This window comes from Pangasianodon hypophthalmus, chromosome 12 (genome assembly GCF_027358585.1).
Source record: "Pangasianodon hypophthalmus isolate fPanHyp1 chromosome 12, fPanHyp1.pri, whole genome shotgun sequence".
In the NCBI taxonomy this organism is placed as follows: Eukaryota; Metazoa; Chordata; class Actinopteri; order Siluriformes; family Pangasiidae; genus Pangasianodon; species Pangasianodon hypophthalmus.
This window is the reverse complement of record NC_069721.1, coordinates 4884680-4908595: the sequence shown is the minus strand read 5'-3', so window position 1 is coordinate 4908595 and position 23916 is coordinate 4884680. Positions and strand designations below refer to the sequence as shown.

The 23916-nt window shown below is 38.5% G+C and overlaps 2 protein-coding genes across 7 annotated transcripts in view; one reads left to right on the top strand and one right to left on the bottom strand.

The window, feature by feature from the left end:
- The window catches only part of pagr1 (PAXIP1 associated glutamate-rich protein 1), a 6199-nt gene extending 2785 nt beyond the window's left edge, over nt 1-3414 (top strand). For all 6 annotated transcript variants that reach the window (XM_053238998.1, XM_053238999.1, XM_053238995.1 and 3 more), the window contains exons 3-5: nt 600-927; nt 2343-2431; nt 2910-3414. In XM_053238998.1, the coding sequence (XP_053094973.1) occupies nt 600-927; nt 2343-2431; nt 2910-3145 (653 nt within the window). In that variant the 3' untranslated portion in view covers nt 3146-3414. The remainder of the gene's footprint in view (nt 1-599; nt 928-2342; nt 2432-2909) is intronic.
- Nucleotides 3415-6790: 3376 nt separating this feature from the next.
- tlcd3bb (TLC domain containing 3Bb) lies at nt 6791-17931 on the bottom strand. Its single transcript, XM_026915912.3, has 7 exons — nt 16931-17931; nt 14129-14337; nt 13885-13968; nt 13071-13293; nt 12124-12219; nt 8713-8822; nt 6791-8504 (listed from the first exon to the last, which is right to left on the bottom strand). Exons 2-7 carry the CDS (start codon nt 14251-14253, stop codon nt 8234-8236), a joined length of 909 nt encoding a protein of 302 aa, XP_026771713.2. The 5' UTR covers nt 14254-14337; nt 16931-17931; the 3' UTR covers nt 6791-8233.
- Between the last annotated feature and the right edge of the window lie 5985 nt (nt 17932-23916).

Genomic DNA, 23916 nt, shown 5'->3' with positions numbered 1-23916 from the left:
AATGGAAACATTAATTAAAATATAAAATGATTCATATTTTCTATGATTATATAAATACCCAATGAATTACGAATTACAGCACTGTGTAAAAGTCTTAGGCACCGTATTTTTTTTTTAGTACAAACTTTGTTATAGATTTTTATCTTATGACTTCTACATTATTGATTCAGTACAAAAACATTTTAGATTCCAAACATTAGTTTTCCAGCACAAAATGAAATGTTACGGAAAAATGTTCGTATGTCAGTAAAGAAAGCAGCAGATTCCATAAGAGACACTTTTCAGAAACAAAACAGAATGAAGGCTGGGAAAAAAAAAAAAGCGAAGGATCGTCACACCAAATATTGACTTTGTTTCATTTATTACTGTTCACTGCTCTTTATAGTATTTTTTTAAAATGTAGAAACATTTAGTTTCATTATTTTTGAAGGCATCTTTGCTCTACAGCATTTCTTTGCATGTGCCTAAGACTTTTGCACACTGCTGTACGTCGGATCTCTGAGAGTAGGTAACATGCAAATTGTTCTGCTTATTTAACCTGATTCTGGCCAAAGACATCAGGATTCATTTCCTGTTCACAACTCTTCCACTTCTCTAAGATGAGGAGAAAGACAAAGAGTTTACAGAAGCAGACAAACAGACAGAGGGAACAAAGGAGGACGAAGACATGACCAACGGAGGCCAGACCCAGCAGGAGGAAGACGACTGGGAAATCCCGTACAGTGACGAGGAGCTGGAGGACCCTAAAAACTGGATGCCTCCACCTGAGGAGATCAAGCGCCTGTATGAGCTGCTGGCTAAAGGAGAAATGCTGGAGCTGAAGTGGATCCCTCTGCCTCGCAGAGCTCCAACTCCACCACGCACTCCTTCTCCAGAGAGAGACGGAGAGAACTCGGACGAGGACAAACAGGAGGAGAGTGAGCGCAAGTAGGTGACTTTATGATTTTCAGGTTGAGAGGGACTGAATTATTAAATTATTATGATTATAATGATTATGATGAAGTGAGGGACTTGAATTATTAAATTATTTTTTGTGTGTGTGTGTGTGTGTGTGTGTGTGTGTGTGTGTGTGTGTATGTGTGTAGCAGTGGTAGTAGTTAATATTCTACACTTGTGACCAGAAGTTTGTGGGTTTGATTCCTAGAGTTGACAGAAAGTTACTGTTAGGTAGCGGTATATATCATATATCATTCACAATATTATTAGTATAAGTTGATATGATTTTAGCATGTCAGGATATCTGATGTAAGAAGGGTTTAATAGTGTGAGTTTGAATTGTATTTCTCTTTACTTGTTCCAAATTGCAAATTTAATTTGGAATTAGTAGCACATTTGCAAGACCAGATTTTGACCTGTGCAACCTACCACTTTGACTTAACATTATTTATTTTATAAACAAATGTATATATTGATCAAAAAGCTTTTGCACTGTAGGTGGCTATCTATTTCATAGATGTAAGGTCAGAGTCCCCGGCGCTCAGTAAAGCTTTTCATACAACTGGAGAAAAAGTATTTGTGTCTCACAAGACACACTCATTTTTGCTACTGTAGCACCAACTTCAGAAATCACTCTGCAGCCTGAAAAGTGTTTTATTTGGTAACTTTTCGTTTTCCGGGGTTACTTTCCCGGCCCACAGCCACAGGGATGGGCGATAAAAAGCACATATAATGATAATACAATGTTTCAATAACATTTTTATTTATCCTTTAAATTTTACTCAGTATGTATGTCAGAAAAGACTAAAGAGTATTGTGATATGATACATTATATCACAATATCAATATTATATTGTCACATCTCCCAGCCCTAACTCAAGTGTGACATTAACATTGGAGTATATTGCAAGTGGCATCATTGTAAGAGCTTTTAGCTCTACTAACATTACTATTTAAGCATGCCATCACCTCACATTTAAACACAGCATTAAGTGACAGTGAGCACTGTTTAGCCAGACAACACAATTAATAACTAAAGACGGTTTTGTTGCGGACACACACAGCAGGCTGTAGCCGAGTTTGCATTATTCCGGTGCACTTTGTGGATTAAAATTAAAAAGACTGTATGAGTTGTTAAGTGGATAAAAACACGTAGAAAATGAATAAATGTTGAGTAATATCCATTACTGATACACTGAAGTAAAACCATACTTAACAACACTCAACTCATTATGCCTTACAGCTTTTTTTTTTTTTTTTTTTAAATAATGAGTACAGTGTATAATTAGAATTGAGCTGTTTTTCACTTGAAAATATTTATAAAATTAGGCCACGGTCAGTCTGCTAGATGAGAGACACCAAAAGGCATATTAATATAAAGACTGAGGGTTGGTTTCTGTTTCTAGGCCTCCCACACCCACTGAGTTTGATTTTGATGAAGAGCAAACCTCAGTGACTCCCAAGAATGCTTTCTTTGGCCGGCGCAGAACACCAGGTATGACTTTTACCACAATATTCAAAATGCACATCATTAAATGTCTCTATGAATGGATAAAGAAGTATGACGTTCTTCTATAGTAAATAAACAAAATGTAATATTTGGTAAATGGCCAATGGCTCTGGTATAAGAGGAATAAAACACTTGAGGAGTCAACTTTGGGGTGGTAACAGTACCTCAGGCCGCATCACCCCACCCACTGTTGAGTATTTTCCTATAACAGCACTCCATTCAAGTGTTTTATTCTTTACTTAGTGTTTAATCCCTTAGGAGTTTTGAGTCACAGCACTGTTCTTCCTTATGGATGCTTGATTTGCTCATTACAGCTCTCTAAACCTCCTTTTGTGACAGAACAAAAGCGCTCAATTCCACCATGTCAGTTTTCAGTGTTTGATTTTCTACAAGGAAACGATGAAATTATCTGAAAAGCATCATTCCTTAATTACAGGATCACATCTTGCTTTGCTCTTTTCAGGCTCCTCTGCCCGTTCCACAGTGAAGCGAACAGCTCAGCTCGATAAGGTGCTCTCTGATATGAAGCGCCATCAAAAGCTCGAAGAGCAGATCCTCAGGACGGGTCGTGACCTTTTCAAAAGCGAAAAATCCACACAGCAGCGCTCATCTCCCAGCACTCAGCGGGAAAGAGACAAGGAGAGAGAGAGAGACAGCGACCCCAGCACCATCTTCAGTCCCAGACAGAGGAGATACTGAGTGAATATAGAGGAATCGGGACAAGTTTGGGTCACACCCTTATTTTGGGCCTATGATCCATTTCATTTTTAAGAACAGATGATGACTTGTTTCTTTGTTTATTTTGTGTGTGTGTGTGTGTGTGGTTTTTTTTTTTTTGTTTGTTTGTTTTTTTTACAATCAGGTTTAAACACACTTGTGGATTTGAGTGATTCTGTTAACAAGAAATGTATGAAAGAGATACCAGGCAAAACATTATTCAGTTTAATAAACGTCTTATGTTGATGATAGTCTTTTGATTTGTAGAGTCAACGTGTAAACGAGTGAATTGCTTTCTGTAAACCAACACAAAAATCATATAGAGTGGGCCGTGAACCATTGTACTTTTCTGTGTAAGATCATTTCAGCGTTCACTCTAACAGTGGCAGCACAGCAGTTAAGTTCAGTCAGTCTGAAAGCCACTGCTGAGCCCCTGAACAAGATGCCTCAACTACCTGACTCCATGTCTGGATTGGATTCTGCTTTGCTGCATCAATAATTTATCTCTATACACTAGCAGTTAAAATGTTGGACACACTAGATGTTATTGTCTTTACATATTGATCATAATAAATAAATGCATTAATTAATTGATAATAATAATAGTAATAATAATAATACGTAAATACAAATACATTTCTGAATCAGAATTATTTTAATATGTAGTTTTCACTTAAATCAAGTCATAGTTACTTAAAATTAAATGGTTTCCCCAAACAAGTAGTTTTCATTTAGAACCTAGGAGCTCAGACTATTTGGGAACTTTAAGAGAAGCTTCCTGGATGAAGCTTGTTATGATGAGTTGGTTTTGATTTGTTTAGCACTTTTCCAACCCTTTGACTGGTAGTGTAACTAATTACTGTTATATGATTTCACAGGAAATTAGGTTTGGAAATGAACAAACGTCGTGCCCTATTACCCTTTATGAACATTATAAATAATGAACAATAATTATGTAAAAAATATTTAACAGAAAATTTCACAAGGGCTTCAACAGTTTTATTTATAATTTTCAACAGTTTTTTTTACAATTTTATTTGTATAGCGCTTTTAACAATGAACATTGTCTCAAAGCAGCTTTACAGAACATAAGAAAAAGCATGCAAACAGTCCTAGATGTTAGACAAAATTATCCTTAGTGAGCAAGCCTGAGGCAACTGTGGCAAGAAAAAACTCCCTTAGATGATAAGAGGAAGAAACCTTGAGAGGAACCAGACTCAAAAAGGAACCCATCCTCATTTGGGTGACACTGGAGAGTGTGATATGAGTATGAGTATGAAATCTATAAATATTTTATTTGCAGTATTGGCCATTTGATTGTAGAAAAAAGGTTGGCCTCTGACCTTTGCACAGAAACCAAGAGGAGACTGGCTGATTATTTTGTTGATCACCTTTGTATCATCAGAATTCATTTTTGAGTGTTGAGACACTTCAGCTTACACTTAACATAAATGACATTTGTGCTTGCATTGCTAGTTGTTATGGGAGCAGTGAAGTGAGGAAATGTAAAGAGAAAAGGCTAATCTTCTCTCTCAGAACTTTAAAACCACATAATTGAATGAATGTTGTACAGTATTAACATCAGTACTGATATTCAATATTGCATCATATTGAATTACAACAGTAATGTCATTTGGTACTCAGGGAGAACAAATAAACCGATCCGCGATAACATTAAAACCACTGACACTGATGTGTTGGAAGCAGGTAAAGTGGGCAAGCATAAGGATCTGAGACAAGGGGCAGATTGTGATGGCTAGACGACTGGGTCACAGCATCTCCAAAACGGCAGGTCTTGTGGGGTGTTCCCGGTATTCAGTGGTTAGTACCTACATAAAGTGGTCCAAGGAAGGACAACCGGTGAGCTAGCGACAGTGTCATGGGCTCCCAAGGCTCATTGAAGCATGTGGGGAGCGAAGGTTAGCCCGTCTGATCTGATCCCACAGAAGAGCTACTGTAGCACAAATTGCTGAAAAGTTAATGCTGGCTATGATAGAAAGGTGTCAGAACACACAGTGCATCACAGCTTGCTGTGTATGGGGCTGCGTAGCTGCAGACCAGTCAGAGTGCCCATGCTGACCCCTGTCCACAACCGAAGGCTCCTATAATGGGCACGTGAGCATCAGAACTGGACCATGAAGCAATGGAAGAAGGTGGCCTGGTCTGATGAATCACGTTTTCTTTTACATCACATGGAAAGCCACATGCGTGTGTGTCACTTACCTGGGGAAGAGATGGCACTAGGATGCACTATGGGAAGAAAGCAAGTCAGTGGAGACAGTTTGGGCAATGTTCTGCTGGGAAACCTTGGGTCCTGGCATTCATGTGGATGTTACTTTGACACGTACCACCTACCTAAACATTGTTGCAGACCAAGTACACCCCTTCATGGCAACAGTATTCCCTAATGGCAGTGCCCTCTTTCAGCAGGATAATGCACCCTGCCACACTGAAAAAACTGTTCAGGAATGGTTTGAGGAACATGATTCAAGGGTTCAAGGTGTTGACTTGGCTTCCAAATTCTGTGGGATGTGCTGGACAAACAAGTCCGATCCATGGAGGCCCCACCTCGCAACTTACAGGACTTAAAATATGTGCTGCTAATGTCTTGGTGCCAGATACCACAGCACACCTTCAGAGGTCTTGTGAAGTCCATGCCACGAGTCAGAGCTTTGTGATATGGGTTATTGCTGATCAGTGTATTTTCCAGAGGGCAACTGCAGAGGGCAGCACCCATTTGTAAATCTAAGAATATCTTCCAATCTGATCTAAGAGCATCCGACCTTGTTAGACATTACAGGAAGAGAATCAGTGCTGTTATTCTGTCCAGTTAAGGCTTCACTAAATATTAATCTAGGAGTGTTCATAAATAAATTGCATTACTTGTTTGAGCCTGTTAACATAAAATTATACAGTGTCTCCCCATGCTAACAGTCATTACATGTATTATTAATTTTTCATAATAAGATTCTGCCCATTTTAATAAAGTGTAGCAATAATTAGAACTGAATTTCCCACAGTTCTGATAGAGGGGTTTATTGCATTGTATAAATCACTTAGCACATGGAAGTCAATGCTAGTAGCTTTTGTTTGTTTGTTTGTTTGTTAGTTTTGTCTTTGCCTTCTATAATGAGCAATGTAGTCACTGTCTTATCTCCAAACCCTGGGATTACTTGAAATATTAGCATTGTGAATTGTCGGTCATAGCGACCGAGGCACTAAATTTCATTTGACATGGAAGGACTTTCTGGTTTTCTGCACTGCGACCACCAATTTCCTTCCTCCCTGATCTGTTTTGTTTCAGTTTCACAAAGGAAGTTACTGTATTTTCACAGGTTTTTTTTTTTTGTACATTCAAAAATATTTTGAATCCTCATTGCTAATAGTATTTAGATGTCATGAGCTCATAAATGTATGCAGGTCTGCAGTCTGTGGACATAAACCTCTCATTTATTTACAAAAATACTCTGTAGGCCAAAACCTACAGCCATTACTTTTCTATCATACCTGCAATATTATATTTCCTAACAAATTGATTGGGTTCTATTTCCCAAAATATAAATTCCAGCACAAAAATCATCGTTAAATGAAAGAGTAAGCACCACACTGAAAACTGTCTCTACCAGATGTAGTTTCCCTCCTGTATGTAGTTTATTACTTTCCAAAAACTGAAAAGCAAGACAGCAATTGCAAGCATTTCAGGTTTACTGTAGGGTCATATGTCCATTAGGGTCATATTAACTTTAATAATTTAGGAATTCAATACAGGCTATGAGTTTCAACATACATTTTCATAACCAGTAAGATAATGAACATAAATCTTGGACCGAGTGGACAGAAGAGTAAATAATTAAATAAATTAAAAAAAAAAACACTAAATAATTAAATAAAATATATTTTAATGAAAGAATGAATAAATAAATTGGAACTTACAACAAACAAAAAAATTGTCATCAAAGACTAAGCATAAATAAAAATGTTAAGAGAATGTTTTCCCCTTTGCCTTGTCCACACTGTAGTTGTTTTTTTTTTTTTTTTAATATTCTCCTATAACCAAAAAGCAAATATAAACTAAAATTACACAAAATTACAAAAAGGATAAGGCAGCGATATATTTGATCATTTGTTTTCACCTATAAATTCAGGGTTGTCTATTTTATCTTTGTATATACAAGTAGTATATATATAGAGATAGATATATAGATAGATACAGCTGATAGTGCTGGTTAAGATCTACCTGAATGTTCTGCCTTAAAGTCAATGTACAGGTCTCCATAAGGCCTTAGGACAGGACTTTCGAGTAGCATCTCACCTTTTCTTTTATGCTTCGGTTATTAAGCTTAGCCAGGCTGTCTAAAAACAAGGAACTAGCATGTACAAAATAATACATTCCAGAAAGGTCTTTCTATAGAGGTTGAAAAAGCTCAATAGTGTTTGATGTCTTTGCAGATCTGTGTTTAATCTCTGTTTTAAGTAAGCAAGATCTTGCTTATGAAACTAATTTAGGTTTTATTGCCAGTTGGGTTTTACATAAACCTAACTTTTATTTGAAAATATTTGCATTTTGATTTAGATTTTTTTTTTTTGTGAAAATTTCAGTCATGTCTATTCATCATTAAATGTATTATTTCTTGCACAAAACCAATACATGCCTATCTAATCAGTCATTATAACCCATTTAGTGTCAAATAATGCATAATAATGACGCATATTGCCTCAGTTGTTCAAACTTGTGCATCTGACATAGGCTTGCCTATTGTGCAAACACAACCGCAAAGTTCATTCCAGTCTCTTTTTTTTTTTTTGAGCACAGCTCTTATATGTCTACTAAAGCAGTCCTATATGCAGTACATGGGTCTTGGAGCTAAAAAGAGTGCTGTACCGCTGTAGTACAACTACTCTGTTACACTTCCTGTGTCTGCAGATCCAGTGTCACTTCTTTTCTTCTGATTATTTTATCTTTGTCTTCTTCTTCACAGTTAATTCATTCAGGCTCATTTTGTGACCCATTTAGTCTCAAACTCATACACACATACACACATATATTTGTTCTTTAGCTCAGTGTCTCTCTTAGTGAATCATGGTGGTGGGCGGGTCTAGAGTGGCCACCCGACCACTGTAGCCATTGGCTGGCTGAGAAGTAGATGCGTGTCCATCTGGGAGGAGCTTGGAGGGAGAGGTGGGGCTACGGGAACGTGAGGAGCGACCAGTGAACAAGCGTAGAGCCCCGCGGCAGATGAGGGAGAACCAGTAGAGCTGCGGTGCCATGAGCAGCGCAGCACCCAAGTTACACTGCCACGGCACAGCAAGAGGGACCTGGTAAAGAGGAATGGACGCGTACCTGAAATGGGAAAGAAAGATGGGGAAAAAGATTTCACATAAGCAGAAGGCATCGGTAAATACAAAGCTAAATAAGACTTATCTGGCGTGTGTTTTTTCATAGATACCCATTACATTTTATAAATTGGAACAAGGGAAGTGAGCAAGAGAGAGAGAGAAAGAGAGGGAGAGAGAGAAATAGCCAGAAGAGGGGAGATGAAGACCCATACCTGCCGTAAACATAGTAGAGGTAGGGGAAGAGAAGGACTCGACAGATGAAGAAAGTGATCAGCATGAGAGCCCCATTCACTTTGTGAAGTAGCGTGTGCTGCTGCTTGTACTGAGAGAAAGTGCAGGTGAAAGGGTAAAAACACAAATGCGTAATCTGGAAAGAAGTTTGAATTAAACATATGGGGGGAAATGAGGCAGAGGTAAGAACAATGAAGCAAAAGAAAAATTGTAATGTTTCACTGGGCCCAAAATGCCTTATTCACTATATAGTGTTCAGAGTCTGCCATTTTGGAGTGGTCCATTTTGGAGTCAATCCCACAATGCCCTGCAATGCAAAGAGTATTAACAATGTACCCTAACAGCTGGAAAGTACTCAAAATGCACTGTGTTGTTTGGTGAAAATTGCGCCCACCTTTACTGAGAAATACAGCAAACAAAGATTTATTTCCTCACATATTGCCATCTTAGTGTGGATTACTTGTTTTATAAAGTTATTTCTAGTCATTTCTAGTACATTCAGGTTATAATTAGCCTTGTTTTAGGTTGTAATTAGACTAGTTGTTTTTTTAATCCTTAGGTTTGATACAGCTCAAATAACTGTGTCAAAGAGTTTGCTAATATTGTGTGTGTTTATCTGCAAAATGTGATTACTGTTGTAGAATAATGATCAATCCTTCATAATGTAGTCTACAAAATCATTTAACCTCAGTCACCAATCCTGTTCCTTATATTAGTGTTCTATGTAGTGCTCCTCCTTTGCTAATGTGAGAAACAGTGATTAGCATGCTATTTAGTATACTACACCGCATGTGCTGTCTGAAGAAGGCACGGTAATCATAACAAAACAATCATAAAAATAAAAAAGTGGTGTGAAGTAATGAGGCAGAGTTAACAAAGAAAAAAAATCAGAATAAAATGTGATCACAGTGACTTTTTCCAAGGCATGGTTATTGGTGTCAGTTGTGCTGGTTTAAATATTTCAGAAACCGAGATTCTGATACACAAGAGTGTCCAGAGCTTACACAGAATGGTGCGAAAAGCAAAAAATATTCAGTGAGTAGCAGTTCTGCAGGCACAAACACCTTGTTGAAGAGAAATGCCAGACTGGTTTGAGCTGGCAGGAAGGCTACGGCAACTCAAATAACCACTCTTTACAACCGTGGTGCTCAGAATGCGAAATCTCAAAATGCACAAAACGTCAAACTTTGAGATAGATGTACTATAATAGCAGAAGACCACGTAGGGTTCCTCTCCAAGAACAGGAATCTGAGGCTACAGTGGGCACAGACTCACTGAAACTGGACAGCCTGGTCTGATGAATCTCAATTTCTGCTGTGACATGCAGATGGTAGGGTCAGAATTTGGTGCCAACAGCATGAATCCATGGACTCATTCTGTCTTGTGTCAACAGTCCAGGCTGGTGGAGGTGGTGTAATGGTGTGGGGAATGTTTTCTTGGTGCACACTGGGCTCATTAAGAGCATCGCTTGAATGCTACAGTCTTTGTTACTGACCACATGCATCCCTTTATGGACACAATTTACCTATCTTATAATGGCTACTTCCGCAAAGTGTCACAAAGCACAAAGTGTCTCAAACTGGTTCCATGAACATGACGATGAGTGTACTTCAGTGTACTTCAATGGCCTCCCCAGTCACCAGATCTGAATCCAATGGCACACCTTTGGGACATGGTAGATTCGCAGTATGAAAGTGTAGCTGACAAATCTGCAGCAATTATGTGACACAGTCATGTCAACATAGACCAGAATCTCAAAGAAATGTTTCCGACACCTTGTGGAATCCATGCCATGAAGAATTCAGGCTGCTCTACGAGCCAAGAGGGGTCCTACCCAGTATTCGTATGATGTTCCTAATAAAGTGGCCCGATGAGTGTATGTTCCTAGAATAAGTCATAAATGTAAACGTAAATTTAAAAAAAATGTCCTTGTCCATGTCTCTATTTTAAATTCATATTTCTCAAAAAAAAATGCAGCACATCCTAACACCTGAATAAATCTAGAAATAACCCCAAAGCATGATTTATGTGGCATACAGCTGACCCACCACATCTATCTAACACTGTGTCCTCTGCACGCTCTTGAGAATTTGGACACACATTCAGCCATGTTACATACAGGCAAAGACTCTTGGCCATGTGCCTGCTACATGAAAGGTGGCAGGGTTATAAAGGAGGCTATTGTATCTAGTGTTAAAGCTCGTCTTTACTTATGAGGATATACCGAGCCGTGAGAGGCTCTGAGGGGGAAAATAGTAGACTAGACTTAAGAAAAGAAAACAAATAGAAAAACAAATAGCCATTCCTAGCCCAAATTGTATCACAGTACATGCAAATGTGTCCTTTTGCATGCACTGTAGCTCAAAGATCTCTTGAGAGTGCACTAGGCCTTTCAAGTCAGGGCTTGCATACTGACACGTGTTCTATTTTGCTTTTGCCCAGGCATACAGACACCCAGTGGCGGCTGGTGGTTTTTAAGCACAGGTGTCTTTCATTGAAGTGTAGATCTCTGTGTATTCTGTTTTATTTGTTTCATCTGTGAAGGTTCATCTGTGATGCTCATCTGTTTTATATGTTTCATTTCTATGCAAAACCCACGCGCCCACACACACACTGACTCAGAGTGAAGCCGTGTGCCTGGGTGGGACAAAAATGACATATCAAAAGCCTGTTGTCCAATGAACATTCTTATTTGCTCCAGACACAATGCACTTGAATCTGCCATAGGAACCCATTGAAGGCCTGTCATTTGAGTTCTCTCGGCAGGGCATTTTCACGCTTCAAAGGAGCTTTCCATGCAGGCTGCGCTGTCCACTGAAAACAGTTTGCGTTAAATGAACAAACAGCGCAATACTGCAGTGAGATTTTTAATTTTTGATTCACTAAAATATTGAATTTCAAAATGTTGCATTTCCAAGAATGATGAATACTATAGATACATTTCTAAATTTACTATACAAACATTTCCTTACTGAATTCTAATAAAATTTTAGGGAAGGCCAGGCTTACCATTTATTCTTAAAGCAATCACCTGTGCAGAAACCTAATATTTCTAGCATCAGCTAATTGCATCATGTCCAATATGGCCATGCTATAAATTCATATCAATTTAACTATAGACATTATCACAAAAAAAGTTTTACAGGAGATATAGATGCCTAATGAGTAAGCCAGAGACTACATCCTAAATCTATTGCCCTAAAACCCTGAGGAAAAAACTCCATGAGGAACCAGAAAGGCATTAATAAATGTGCATTAATGTACAGTGTGATCACTGCATGCTAAATATTGCATGCATTGTTGTTTAAGACTAGGGGGAGAGTGATGTATAAGTATTAAAAAGGCCAGAGGGATGGACCGGAAAACACTCATCAAATCAATAATGAATGTACCTGAATAAGGATTTTGCCTAGGCAGACGGAGGGAGTGCTGAGCTCAGCTAAGAACATGACGCCCTGGAAGTAATCACCCTTCCCCTGCCTCCAGAACTGAGAAAGGAAAAACAACATCACACTGTTAACACATAGAATGAACAAGCAACAACTCACCAGACAAAGCTAAGGCATGGGTTCTAGTGTAGAAAACCTTTCAAAGTGACTTAAGGATTCATGTTTCTACAGAATCATTAGTTTTCTTATTTCTAATTCCTTCTCCAAAAGATCTAAGATGAGAAATCACTCTAAGGCATGCTAGAGAGATTCTGAGTGTTTAAATGACACTTATGATTGCATGTCTCACAGCTGGAAAACAACTAGACTGGGAAAAAAAAAGTCATTGTCTAAATGGCTGCCTAGCAGCCAGGGACCCCTTTTTACTTCTAAACTTACAAAACATATTTTTTTATTAAAACTCATTTGATTCAAGTTGACATTGTTTATAGGCATATCTGTTATTGAGTTAATAGCTTAAATTAATCTCATCAATTTCTATTCACCAGGAAAATAGGCTCATAACTATAAGAACTGAATAAAAATCATAATAACTCTGATAATGGTAGGTTGTGATTTTCACCATTGCAAGAAAATTAAAAATCCCCTATGTTTCACAGACCCCTGGGACCCCACTTTGAGACCCATGGGCCTAAATGTACAGCACACCAAAAGGTCAGTGGAATCATATAGGATCATTAGTCTGGATAGAAACCATTTATCTTGTTTTTAAAAATGTGATAAAATGTACAGTTGTGAACCCATGTTTACTTAAAAATAACTCCTGATGAGGAGAAAACCCAGGACTGCTTTCTGATCTAATGCTGGATTTATCTAGGTCAAAAAATGAGGCCCTAGATTTTCTTCTTCCAGATAACTACACAAACAAAAACATGCATGGTGACAGTTACCACGGAGATGGGGAAGCACACGGTGACCATGACAACATGATGTAAGACCATGAGGAACTCTCTGCGGAGGTAGCTGCTCAGGGCCACAGACTTGGACTTGGGCCCATTATCCACCTCGTGACCTTTGACCTGAAGCTTGTGCCAGTGGCACAGGAACATGGCATATATATCGTACACGAAGTAGGGCACGGCGAACAGGATGTAGGAGGTGGTCAGCCAGTGCCTGAAAGATAATATTTTTTAAACCACATTGCTAAAGACCCACTGCTTTAAACAGATGGATAACGAGAAAGGCTTCATTTTTGTACTAGAGTATTAAACAAGTTGATCTGGAATTTTGACAAAACATATAAAATCCTGTTGATATAAAATCACCATCATAGTTGACAATCAGTTGGCGTTCTTCCTTTTTTGTTAAACATGCTATGAGCTGTTTAACTTGTGCTATTCTCAGTAACTAGTTTCCTCAAAATAAATATGCGTGACCTAATATCATACATGACCCCATAAACATCACTGCATAAAAATGATTCCCCAAACTAGCACTAGTTGCATTGGGACTTGGGGGCATCAAATCACATGGCTTAGCCTCACATTTATCTAATTATATTCTTACATATCTGGCATGACACAAAAATCCATGAATTATCTAGAAAATTCATTTATCCTGCTAATATGCTGAATTACATTATATGTATTAGTAAACACAGAGTAACATTATCTGCAGAAAGGGGAATACCAAGTGCTATTTTTTAAAAATCATTTTTAAGATTTGATAAAGATCAATTTCCAACTCCATTAAATAACAACTTACTGATCCTCGATGATGTCATCACAGGAAGTTGAGATGATGTAACCAGCTGAGGAGGCCATCACTGCTTGGACGGATGACACCAACCTGGTGTATGTTTTGTACATGTCAGTGTGTTATAATGATGTTATATATAATGTTATAATTATAAATTTTCCCTAACCTGTACAATTCTGCATTGCTCTATGAATGAAAACCAAAATCCCTAGATTCACTGCCCTTTCTAAAGCAGAACTGTGTACTTTACCTGGCTGACACCATGACTGCATCCCCCTCGCTCCATCTCAGACCAGGGAGCCGTTTCAGACACTGCTTGGACAAGAGGAAGAGCCCTGGGAAAAACACAGAGCCCGCAGCCAAGATGGATAACATGATCGTTGGTGGGTGAGGTCAGCTGATGCAGCGTTCACAAAGCACTCGTTCCGTTTTAGAACCTCTGCCGTCCTTCCCTCCTCTCTGAAAGAAAAGATATTATCCAATTAAAAACTGATTTATCTTTGGGTTTATTACTGTAGTACTCAGATATAACTGAATGTACTTCTGAAATGAAATACAGTAGGGACCGAACATTTGAGTCCACTACCATGAACAGTTAATTTCACTGTATATCAAAAACAATTTTGTCCAAAAATGTATGTCATTATTGACTTGAAGCGGTTTCAATAACCTGTCGAAAAAGCAGTATGAGTAATGCATAAGGCATACGGAAACCTACTAATTGAGTCAATATTAATCTTTAAAAGGATAAAACACTGTGTTTTAACTTTAGTGTAGATAAATAGTGATTTTAATTAAATATATGGCATCTATTTAGAAATAATGCAAGCAGTATGTGGACAGAATATTGGTGACAAAATTATTTTACAAACTGCTAAATGTATTGTTGAATCAACCAAGCACAGTTCTCCATTACATTTTGGTAAATGATGATAAAGAGTTCCTGGTAATGGGTTGAAACTTCTGAACTGCAGATTACTGCATGTAGAAACCTCACCATATGAATAGCTGAGTGGCTCATATGGTGCCATCTGTGGCACTTTCACACATAAGATAAGATTGCCACATGTTACATTTTTTTGCCAAGCACTGCCTTAGTGTTAAGTATAACTGAACTGATTAATTGTGATTCTTATAGCGGTTTATCTGGTTGTTATACAGACATAGATACAATATGAAAGCTTGAATGTGACTTCAATAAGTGCTTTCACACATTTTCTGTAAATGTAATTGCACTTTTCCTTTAGAGGTCATGTATGAAAGACCCAAACACTTCCGTAAAAGTTCCAGTGTTCCAGTGACCAGTGTTGTGAATAGTGAAACGTTACTATCCACATAGGATGATTTGATGTAAGTCATTACAATGGTGAAATATTGACAGAAATGGTCACAAATCTGACAGATACAACCTCCATGCTTACAAATTACAATAACCACAAACCTTCAATAAGCCCTGGTGGCATGAGAGAACAGGAAATTACGGTCCACATGTTAAACAGAAAGTGATGCTTGTGTTTATGCAGTAATGTTATCTGTGAAGCCATGTTTTTTTTAACCACAAATATAATGGCACTTTTCCCTTTATGGTGATGATGATGATGATGATGATGAAGTCAGTTTAACTGACAGTTCAAACATTTTAAAACGGCCTTAACAAGCTCCAACATTAATATTAACAAGCATGCATGGTAATCAACAAAAAACAATTTACTCCATAAGTGTGGCACAGAGATCAACTATTGGTAAATTATGGACTAAAATATTTTAAAGTTAACGATAAAACAGAAACAGAAACTCGCTGCTTGTTTAACGAGGGACACAGTGGTACTGTAGGTTGTTTTGCTACCTCACAGCTCCAAGGTCTCCGGTTCAATCCTGAGCACAGTTAGTGCCTGTGTGGACTTTCTGTGCATGGTCTCCATGTGTTCCTTGGTTTCCCAAAAACATGCCAGTAAGTGGACTGGATACTTAATTGGCCCCATTAACTTGGCCCTAGGTGTGAGTGAATGTGTGTGTGTGTGTGTGCAGTGCCCTGTAATGGACTGGCATCACATCCAAGGGTGTATCCCTGCCTCGTGCCCAGTGTTCCTGGGACAGGCTCGGTATTCACCATGACCCTGACCAGGATAAAGTGAAGATGATGAATGAAGATGAATGACTGAATGTTGCATGTTTAAACAGAAACTGGTACCTTTACAAGAATAGCTGGGCTTATGGATTACACAACACACACTTTATTGGTAGTGAATCAGAACTGGCGCTTAACTAGATTGACTCTCAGGTTTGTTTGAAAGAACTGAATTAGTTCCCAATTGTTTCCCATCACCAGTAAACACTGAGAATGGAGCAAGTTTGCTGGGGCAGGCTTTACTGCTGTACAAAACACAGCATAAAATAACCTGCTGATAAAGCCTGAAACAGCACACTCAGCACTTCTGACCTCCAACATGTCTGCATCACTATAGCGTTATAACGCTATGGACATTGCCAAATAACTAAATTCATATCAGTGCAACTGCTCTAAAATGCGCAGTGCGCTATTACGCAGCCGAAACGCAGGTTCGAGGCATGAGATTTAAAAACAGAGGAAATACAGCTAGCTAACTCATCTAATGCGTCACTGAGCTGCACGAGACCTCGTCCTAACCATGCAAGAGCAACGCGAACGCTGCTGATGCTCGTCTCCTCATATGACGCGGTAGTGATGCTCATTTGTTTACACCTCAGAGTACAGCTTAAGTAATCATTACATGTCCACACACAATAATTATAATAATAATAATAATAATAATAATAATCTAAAGAGAAGAATGTTCCGGACGCACTGAATGACTGCTGAATGTCACAGAAATAACAGCATCTATTCCTAAACAAGAATGTCAGCAAGCCATTCAACCTTCACCGCATTAAAGTCAAATCAGCCCTGTAACATCCTCTGTTTGACTACATCCAACACCGCATCCCGCACAGTACAGCCAGCGTGGTGTAGCATGCGGGGTTTGGATGTAGTCTTTGATGGAAAGATGAGGAGAGAGTGAAAAACGCAGCCTACATTGCGGTGTTTCAGTCAGCGGCCTGTAGAAATCCGCATCCCGGTAAAAGCCAACGGCGATGTCCGGCCAAGACACAGCGCGCAGTTCACCGCCATGGTGTCCTTGTCGTGGCTGCTTCTTGCTGGTCTGTGCACGGTGCGTGAGATGGCAGCGGTGCGAGCCGAGGCGCTTCAGGATGCGAGCTGATGCTGCTTTTCTCTCTCACTCTCTCACTTCCTCTCCGGCTAGTCTGCTTTGCCCCATCCGCACTTCAGCACCGATCTTGCCCTTTAAATCTGCCCTTTTTTTAGTCGCTGCTGCTGCCGCTTTAATTTATCTGGCGCTTGCACACTTTTCGGGTCATGCTTTAAAAGAGCGTTTTGCTGACTGCACTGGAGCCGGATGCAGATAAATAAAGATTAAACCTGCGGTTCAGTTGCCCTCGCGGTTATTATGCTACATTATTGATCAGGATGCACAGTGGGACAGGATGCAAAGGCATGAGCTTAGCAGTCACCTTAGGTGGCGTAGGCCTACTAGTTTTCCATATTGATTATAGTCTACAGGACATGAAGAAGCTAAAAATAGCAGTATACCACCCCTTCAAACCGCATACTACTCTTCTTAACATCATTTACATTTAGGGCATTTGGCAGACGCCCTCATGCAGAAGTGAAAGTTACATCTCATTTATACAGCTGTGCAGCTGAGGCTTAAGGATCTTGCTCAAGGGCCCAACAATGACAGCTTGGCAGTGCTGGGACTGCTTGGACAAGCCATCCGGTCAGTAGTCCTAAGGCTTGACCACTGAGCTGCACAGCTAGTGTCATTCAGCCTCATTAGAGTTTAGGAAAAAAGGGTTCTAAACAATACCATTCCTTATCATTGGGGTGGTAGCCCTTAAGCATATACATTTAGCATGTATCTTTTACCTAAAAAAAGGTACATGTAGTGTGCCTTTAAAGCATTACTGATACTACTAATACTTCCAGTGCAGATATCCACTTCAAATTTACACACACACACACACACACACACACTTATAAATATGAACAAAAAAGTATGTATTCATAAACATAAACAAAGATATGGTTAAAAAGCAAAATAGATAGGAAAAAAGTATTCAGACACTATATTAAAATATATATGTAAAAGTTATATGAAAAGAAATGGAGTTTAAGATGCAGAACCTGCAAAAATTGTTCTCGTGCAAAGTGCACCTGGTTGGTTGCAATTGGTTGGGAAGCTATCAGTTATGTAGCAATCATGGTGAAGATGAGGGAGTTTCCGAAAGTTCACAGGAACCACATTATTAAACAGCACATGTGCAGGGTGGAAAGTTCAAGTTACAGGAGCACCATGCAAGATTTGACAACGCAGTATCAGACTAATGATAAGGAAGGTAATAGTGAAGCCAGCAATCACTTGAAAAGAGTTGCAGGATGACCTGAAAGCAGCATCTCCATCCCTACACTCCACGCAAAATTCCTCTGCTAAAAAAGAAGCACAGAGATGCACGTCTAAAGTCATTTAAACAAATCAGAATTCTTTTGGAACAGTGTATTTTGGTCAGACAAAAATGGAACTCTTTGGCAATAATTCAGCTCATCATGTTTGGACAAAGAAGAGTTGTACATATGATCCCAAGAGTAGCATTCAAACAGTGAAGGATGGAGGTAGAAGGATCATGATATGAGGGTTCTGTTCTCTGCAAACAGTACTGAAGCTTTACACATCATCAGGTGTGAACAGAGTCAATTACTGGGACGTATTATGGAAGAATTTAATCTCATTGGCCAAGAAACTCAAACTGGGGAGAAGATGGCCATTTCAACAAGACAATGACCCCAAACATACAGCCAAAATAATTTAAGAAGGCCTTGCATGGCCTATGGCTCATTTATGGAGGAAACTGCAAGTCCATCAGAGGGACATTCATAACCTTGGGGCATTGAAGATGATTTGATAAGAGGAATATGCCAAAATTGAACCACAGTGCTGCAAAAAGCTAATTATTTCTTACCATAGACATCTTGAAACTCTAACTGCCAACAACAGCTTTGCAACAAAGTACTGATATTGTTCATTTATTGTGTCTGAATACTCATTTCCCTATCATTTAAATTTTTATAAATTTTTTTAATTTGAATATATGCATGTATACATGTTTGCAGGTGACTTCTACAAGTGTTGTGAGCTAAAATGCCCTGAAAACTACATTTATTGTTACAGCTGCATTTGGAATCTCGACTATATAAATCCCAAATTAACCATCTCTAATGCATCTTAATTTTAGACTGCTGTGCTACTGTGCTGATAGCCAAAAAGGATTGTAAAAAATAAAACATTACACACAATGGGCCTCATGTATCACGCAGGATGTGAAGAAATTTATTTGTAAATCATTTGTAGGACCATTTACACAAGAAGGTTTGTATTCATGAAAATTCAGATTTCACTGCACGTCATTGTTGTGTGTGTGCCCAATAAAATTTGAATTTGAATATTAGTTCGGAAAAACTTTTGTATGCTATGAGAGTTCCTGAGTGTAAATTTACGTATAAGGAAACGTACTAATGTTACCCTCAACTGATATGCTTCAAATCATGTAACTGGCATGGATTAGTGCAATTTTATATACAGATTATGCTGTCAAGTTTAAATTGCTTATTTATTTTACTTACACACAGTCATTTTATATTAATGTCTTTAATTAAATAAATATTAAATATGGAAAACTATTAAAAGAAGCAAGCCAACACAAATCAATAAATAAAGACAATGAAACTAGACATTCAATTAGGACAACAACAACAAAAAAATGCCACTGTATAAATAGAGGCCGCTCTGCACAGTTGGTGTATAAGTCAGTTCTGTTTGTAACAGCATCTTGTTTTAATGCTGTGCAACACTTCAGAGCCAGCACTAAGTGACCAATAAGTGACAACCTGATATGCCTCAATGTGTCATATAGCCTATGATCACCCTCCTATATTTTTTCCCTCCATTTTCACTTAATTCACACCTAAATCGTCTTTTCTGTAATTTGTCTCCAGATTTTGGCTTCTCAGGGGCTGTTACACTGCTAAATTATATTTTTTTTAGTGTAGAGACATGAGACAAAATAAATTCCACTTCTGCCGCTGAGAAATTCCATTACTCTTGCTGTCTTGTCCTCACTTAGCTGTTTCAGGTCTCTGTGAGCTTAACATTTATGGTATTTTCCTCAACATACGCACACGAGTAGGAAGAAAACCAGTATTGCCAGATTTACAAAAATTTAGGTGGAGAATTTTAGTTCGGTGTCCTATCAAAACATTTACACACAACTTTAGTACAAATGGTTGATAAATGCAGCCATAATTTAGCCTAAAACCTGCTTGCTTCCACCAGAACTGTAAGACTGGGACAAGAATGGATCCTTTCACAAAAGAATGACCCCAAACATACTTCCAGATCAAGAGGAGAAATGGTAGTGGGTACACGTTGTACAAGTGTTCGCCAACTCTGTTAGCCATTACAAGAAGAGGCTCAGTACTGTTATCCTTCCCCAAATATTAACTGTGAGCTAGGTGATTATTTTCAAAAAATGCACTATTTATGAAAACATAAATGTAGCAAAATATCACTCATTGCATGTATTGTTCATTTTCGCTCATTTTAATGAAGCCAACAATTCTAGAATTGCTGGTCTCATCAATGTTGAGTTGTGGTTGTGTTCTGGCAGCCAGATTTGCTGCTGTATGGAGGGCCTGATGAAAGTTTGGGTAGTAGTGAGCCATCACTTGTTATGAAAGCGAGTATTAACTTATGTGAATATAAACTAAACAATTTCAGGACTAGAATTTTAGAATAAATTCTTCAGTCTGATTTGAGTGGAAGCATTTGACAATGGTGTGAGGGACCTACATAAAGGTCAAAGCTTTTTTTTTTAATATACCAAAACTGATGGATGATGTTACTTAAAATTAAAATAGGAGGATCAAAATACTTAATTTTTTAGTATAGCTATGCAAGCAAAGTGCCATAGTAATGCAGGCATGTTGCAGCAAACGGTAAAAAAATGAAATCAAGTCAATATGTTGTGTGGCCACCCTTTGCCTGCATCAATTCTTTTGGATACACTGTCATGTAGTTGCAAAACTCTGAATAGACAGTAACCCAGGTTCAGGATTGGAGACCCTGGAGGTGTGCTACAGCTCAGCTACTGTGCTGATGGCCAAAAATGATTGTATAAAATAAACATTACACACAATGGGTCACATTTATCAAGCTGGACAGAAAGAAAATTATTCATAAATACATTGTAGGAGCATTTAAAAAGGGAAGTTGGTATTCATGAAAATCCTATTAGTTTGGAAAAACATTCATATCCTATGATAGCTCCTGAGTTTGTGCAAACTTATGTATAAGGAAACTTACTAATGCAGGCCATGACAATTCTCTTGGATACATTGTCATGTAGTATTATAATCGGCTGGTAAGTTATTTAGACTCAGTGTTTTTACTTGAAAAGTGGTCTATTTCATAATATCCTCCTTTTTTAATTACATGAATTGTTTGACATCTAAAATTTGGTCTTTTCTACTTATACACTAATGCATAAGACAGTACTACGTATATACACCGATCAGCCATAATATTAAAACAATGGCCTAATACTGTGTCGGCCTCCGTTGTGCTGCCAAAACAGTTCTGACCCATCAAGGCATGGACTCCACAAGACCTCTGAAAGTGTGCTGTGGTATCTGGCACCAAGATGTTAGCAACAGATCCTTTAAGTCCTGTAAGTTGTGAAGTGGGGCCTCCAGGGATCAGACTTGTTTGTCCAGCACACCCCACAGATGCTTGATCTGATTGAGATCTGGGGAATTTGAAGGCCAAGTCAACACACTGAAGTCTTTGTCATGTTCCTCAAACCATTCCTGAACAATATTTGCAGTGTGGCAGTGAGCATTATCCTGCTGAAAGAGGCCACTGCCATTAAGACTTTCCAATGAAGGCGTGTACTTGGTCTGCAACAATGTTTAGGTAGGTGATACGTGTCAAAGTAACATCCACATGAATGCCAGGACCCAAGGTTTCCCAGCAGAACATTTCCCAGAGCATCACACTTCCTCCACCAGTTTGCCTTCTTCCCATGTGCATCCTGTTGCCATCTCTTCCCTAGGTAAGCAACACACACACACACACACACACACACACACACACACACACACACACACACAGCTGTCCACATGATGTAAAAGAAAACGTGATTCATCAGACCAGGCCATCTTCTTCCATTGCTCCATGGTCCAGTTCTGATGCTCACATGCCCATTGTAGGCACTTTCAGTGGTGGACAGGGGTCATCATGGGCACTCTGACTGGTCTGCAGCTACACAGCCCCATACACAGCAAGCTGTGATGCACTGTGTGTTCTGACACCTTTCTGTCATAGCCAGCATTAACTTTTCAGCAATTTGTCCTTCAGTAGCTCTTCTGTGGGATCAGACCAGACAGGCTAGTCTTCGCTCCCCACACGCATCAATGAGTCTTGGGCGCCCATGACCCTGTTGCTGGTACCCTGGTTGTCCTCCCTTGGACAACTTTTGGTAGGAACTAACCACTTCATACCGGGAACACCCCAGAAAATCTGTCGTTTTGGAGAAGGGCTGCCCAGTTGTCTAGCCATCACAATTTAGCCCTTGTCAAAGTCGCTCAGATCCTTACGCTTGCCCATTTTTCCTGCTTCCAACACATCAACTTCAAGAGCTGACTGTTCATTTGCTGCCTAATATATCTTGCCACCTGACAGGTGCCATTGTAACAAGATAATCAGTGTTATTCACTTCACCTGTCAGTGGTTTTAATGTTATGACTGATTGGTATATATTTGCTACAGCTAAAATTGGATGTCATGTATAGTCCTTCATCTATTCAAGACAGTTTATGTAAATTTTATTACTTTATTCGTCTAACTAAGGCTGTGAGGGGAAGTGCATTCTGACTAAAAAATCCCCTCCCCATTTTACCTTGTGATCATTTGTATGCTGCAGTTGATATAAACTTGTTAGTTGTGAGGGCGTGTAGACAGAGGAATGTTAAAAACAGTAAACAACAAACTGGCTTCTAATCCCATACATCATATGGAATTGCTGCAAACTTTTGACTACTAACTACTACACACAAAAACAATTTATTAACTTGGATTGTAATATTGATTAAATTGTGAAATTAACTATGCTTGGGTACCACAGTCCACACCAAAGCCAGAGCTTTGAAGTAAAGACGCATCAATTATCATTATCACTGTAAGATGAATCAATGTGAATTTAACACATTACTCATACCCATGCATGGAAAATACCCAACATCTGCCCAATTCAGAGCTAAATAAAAGTGACACGTTTCACCCAAAGCTATCATTACTTGCCTTTCTTTTTAATAGTCAAAATTACAAAATAATAACATGATCTACATAATCTACAAAATAATGACATAATATTCATGATCATGGTAAGCATCAACATAATTCTATTTTTTTTTTTGCTCTAACAATTGCTAATAGGCATGCATACTGTTGAGAAATATAAAAATATAAATATAAATACATCCCATTAATATTTTGTACTGAATCCAAGCCTACAATTTAAAATACCTTTAGAGTCTTATTCATTAAAACAGGGTAGAGTGGTACAATAAGGCATTGAGATGCAGTGCCGGAACTCTACTGATTCCTATAGGAGAGGTATTCAGCTTAGTGCTAGATGAAGAATAACCTAAACATGATTCAGAGCTTAATAAACAATTACTGATCAAACAAAATATCCAATTACAAAAGATTTAAGTTAGTGAATGACCACATATTGTACAGTACCAACATTAAACTGCTCAAACTAATCACTCCAGTACAAAAATCTTTTTTTTTTTTCTTCCTTTTTTTTTTTTTTTAAGTCTCAACATGTGGACTATATACTCATTTCTGGCTATTAAATTCAGTTGTTTGATTAAGCCCTTCCTTT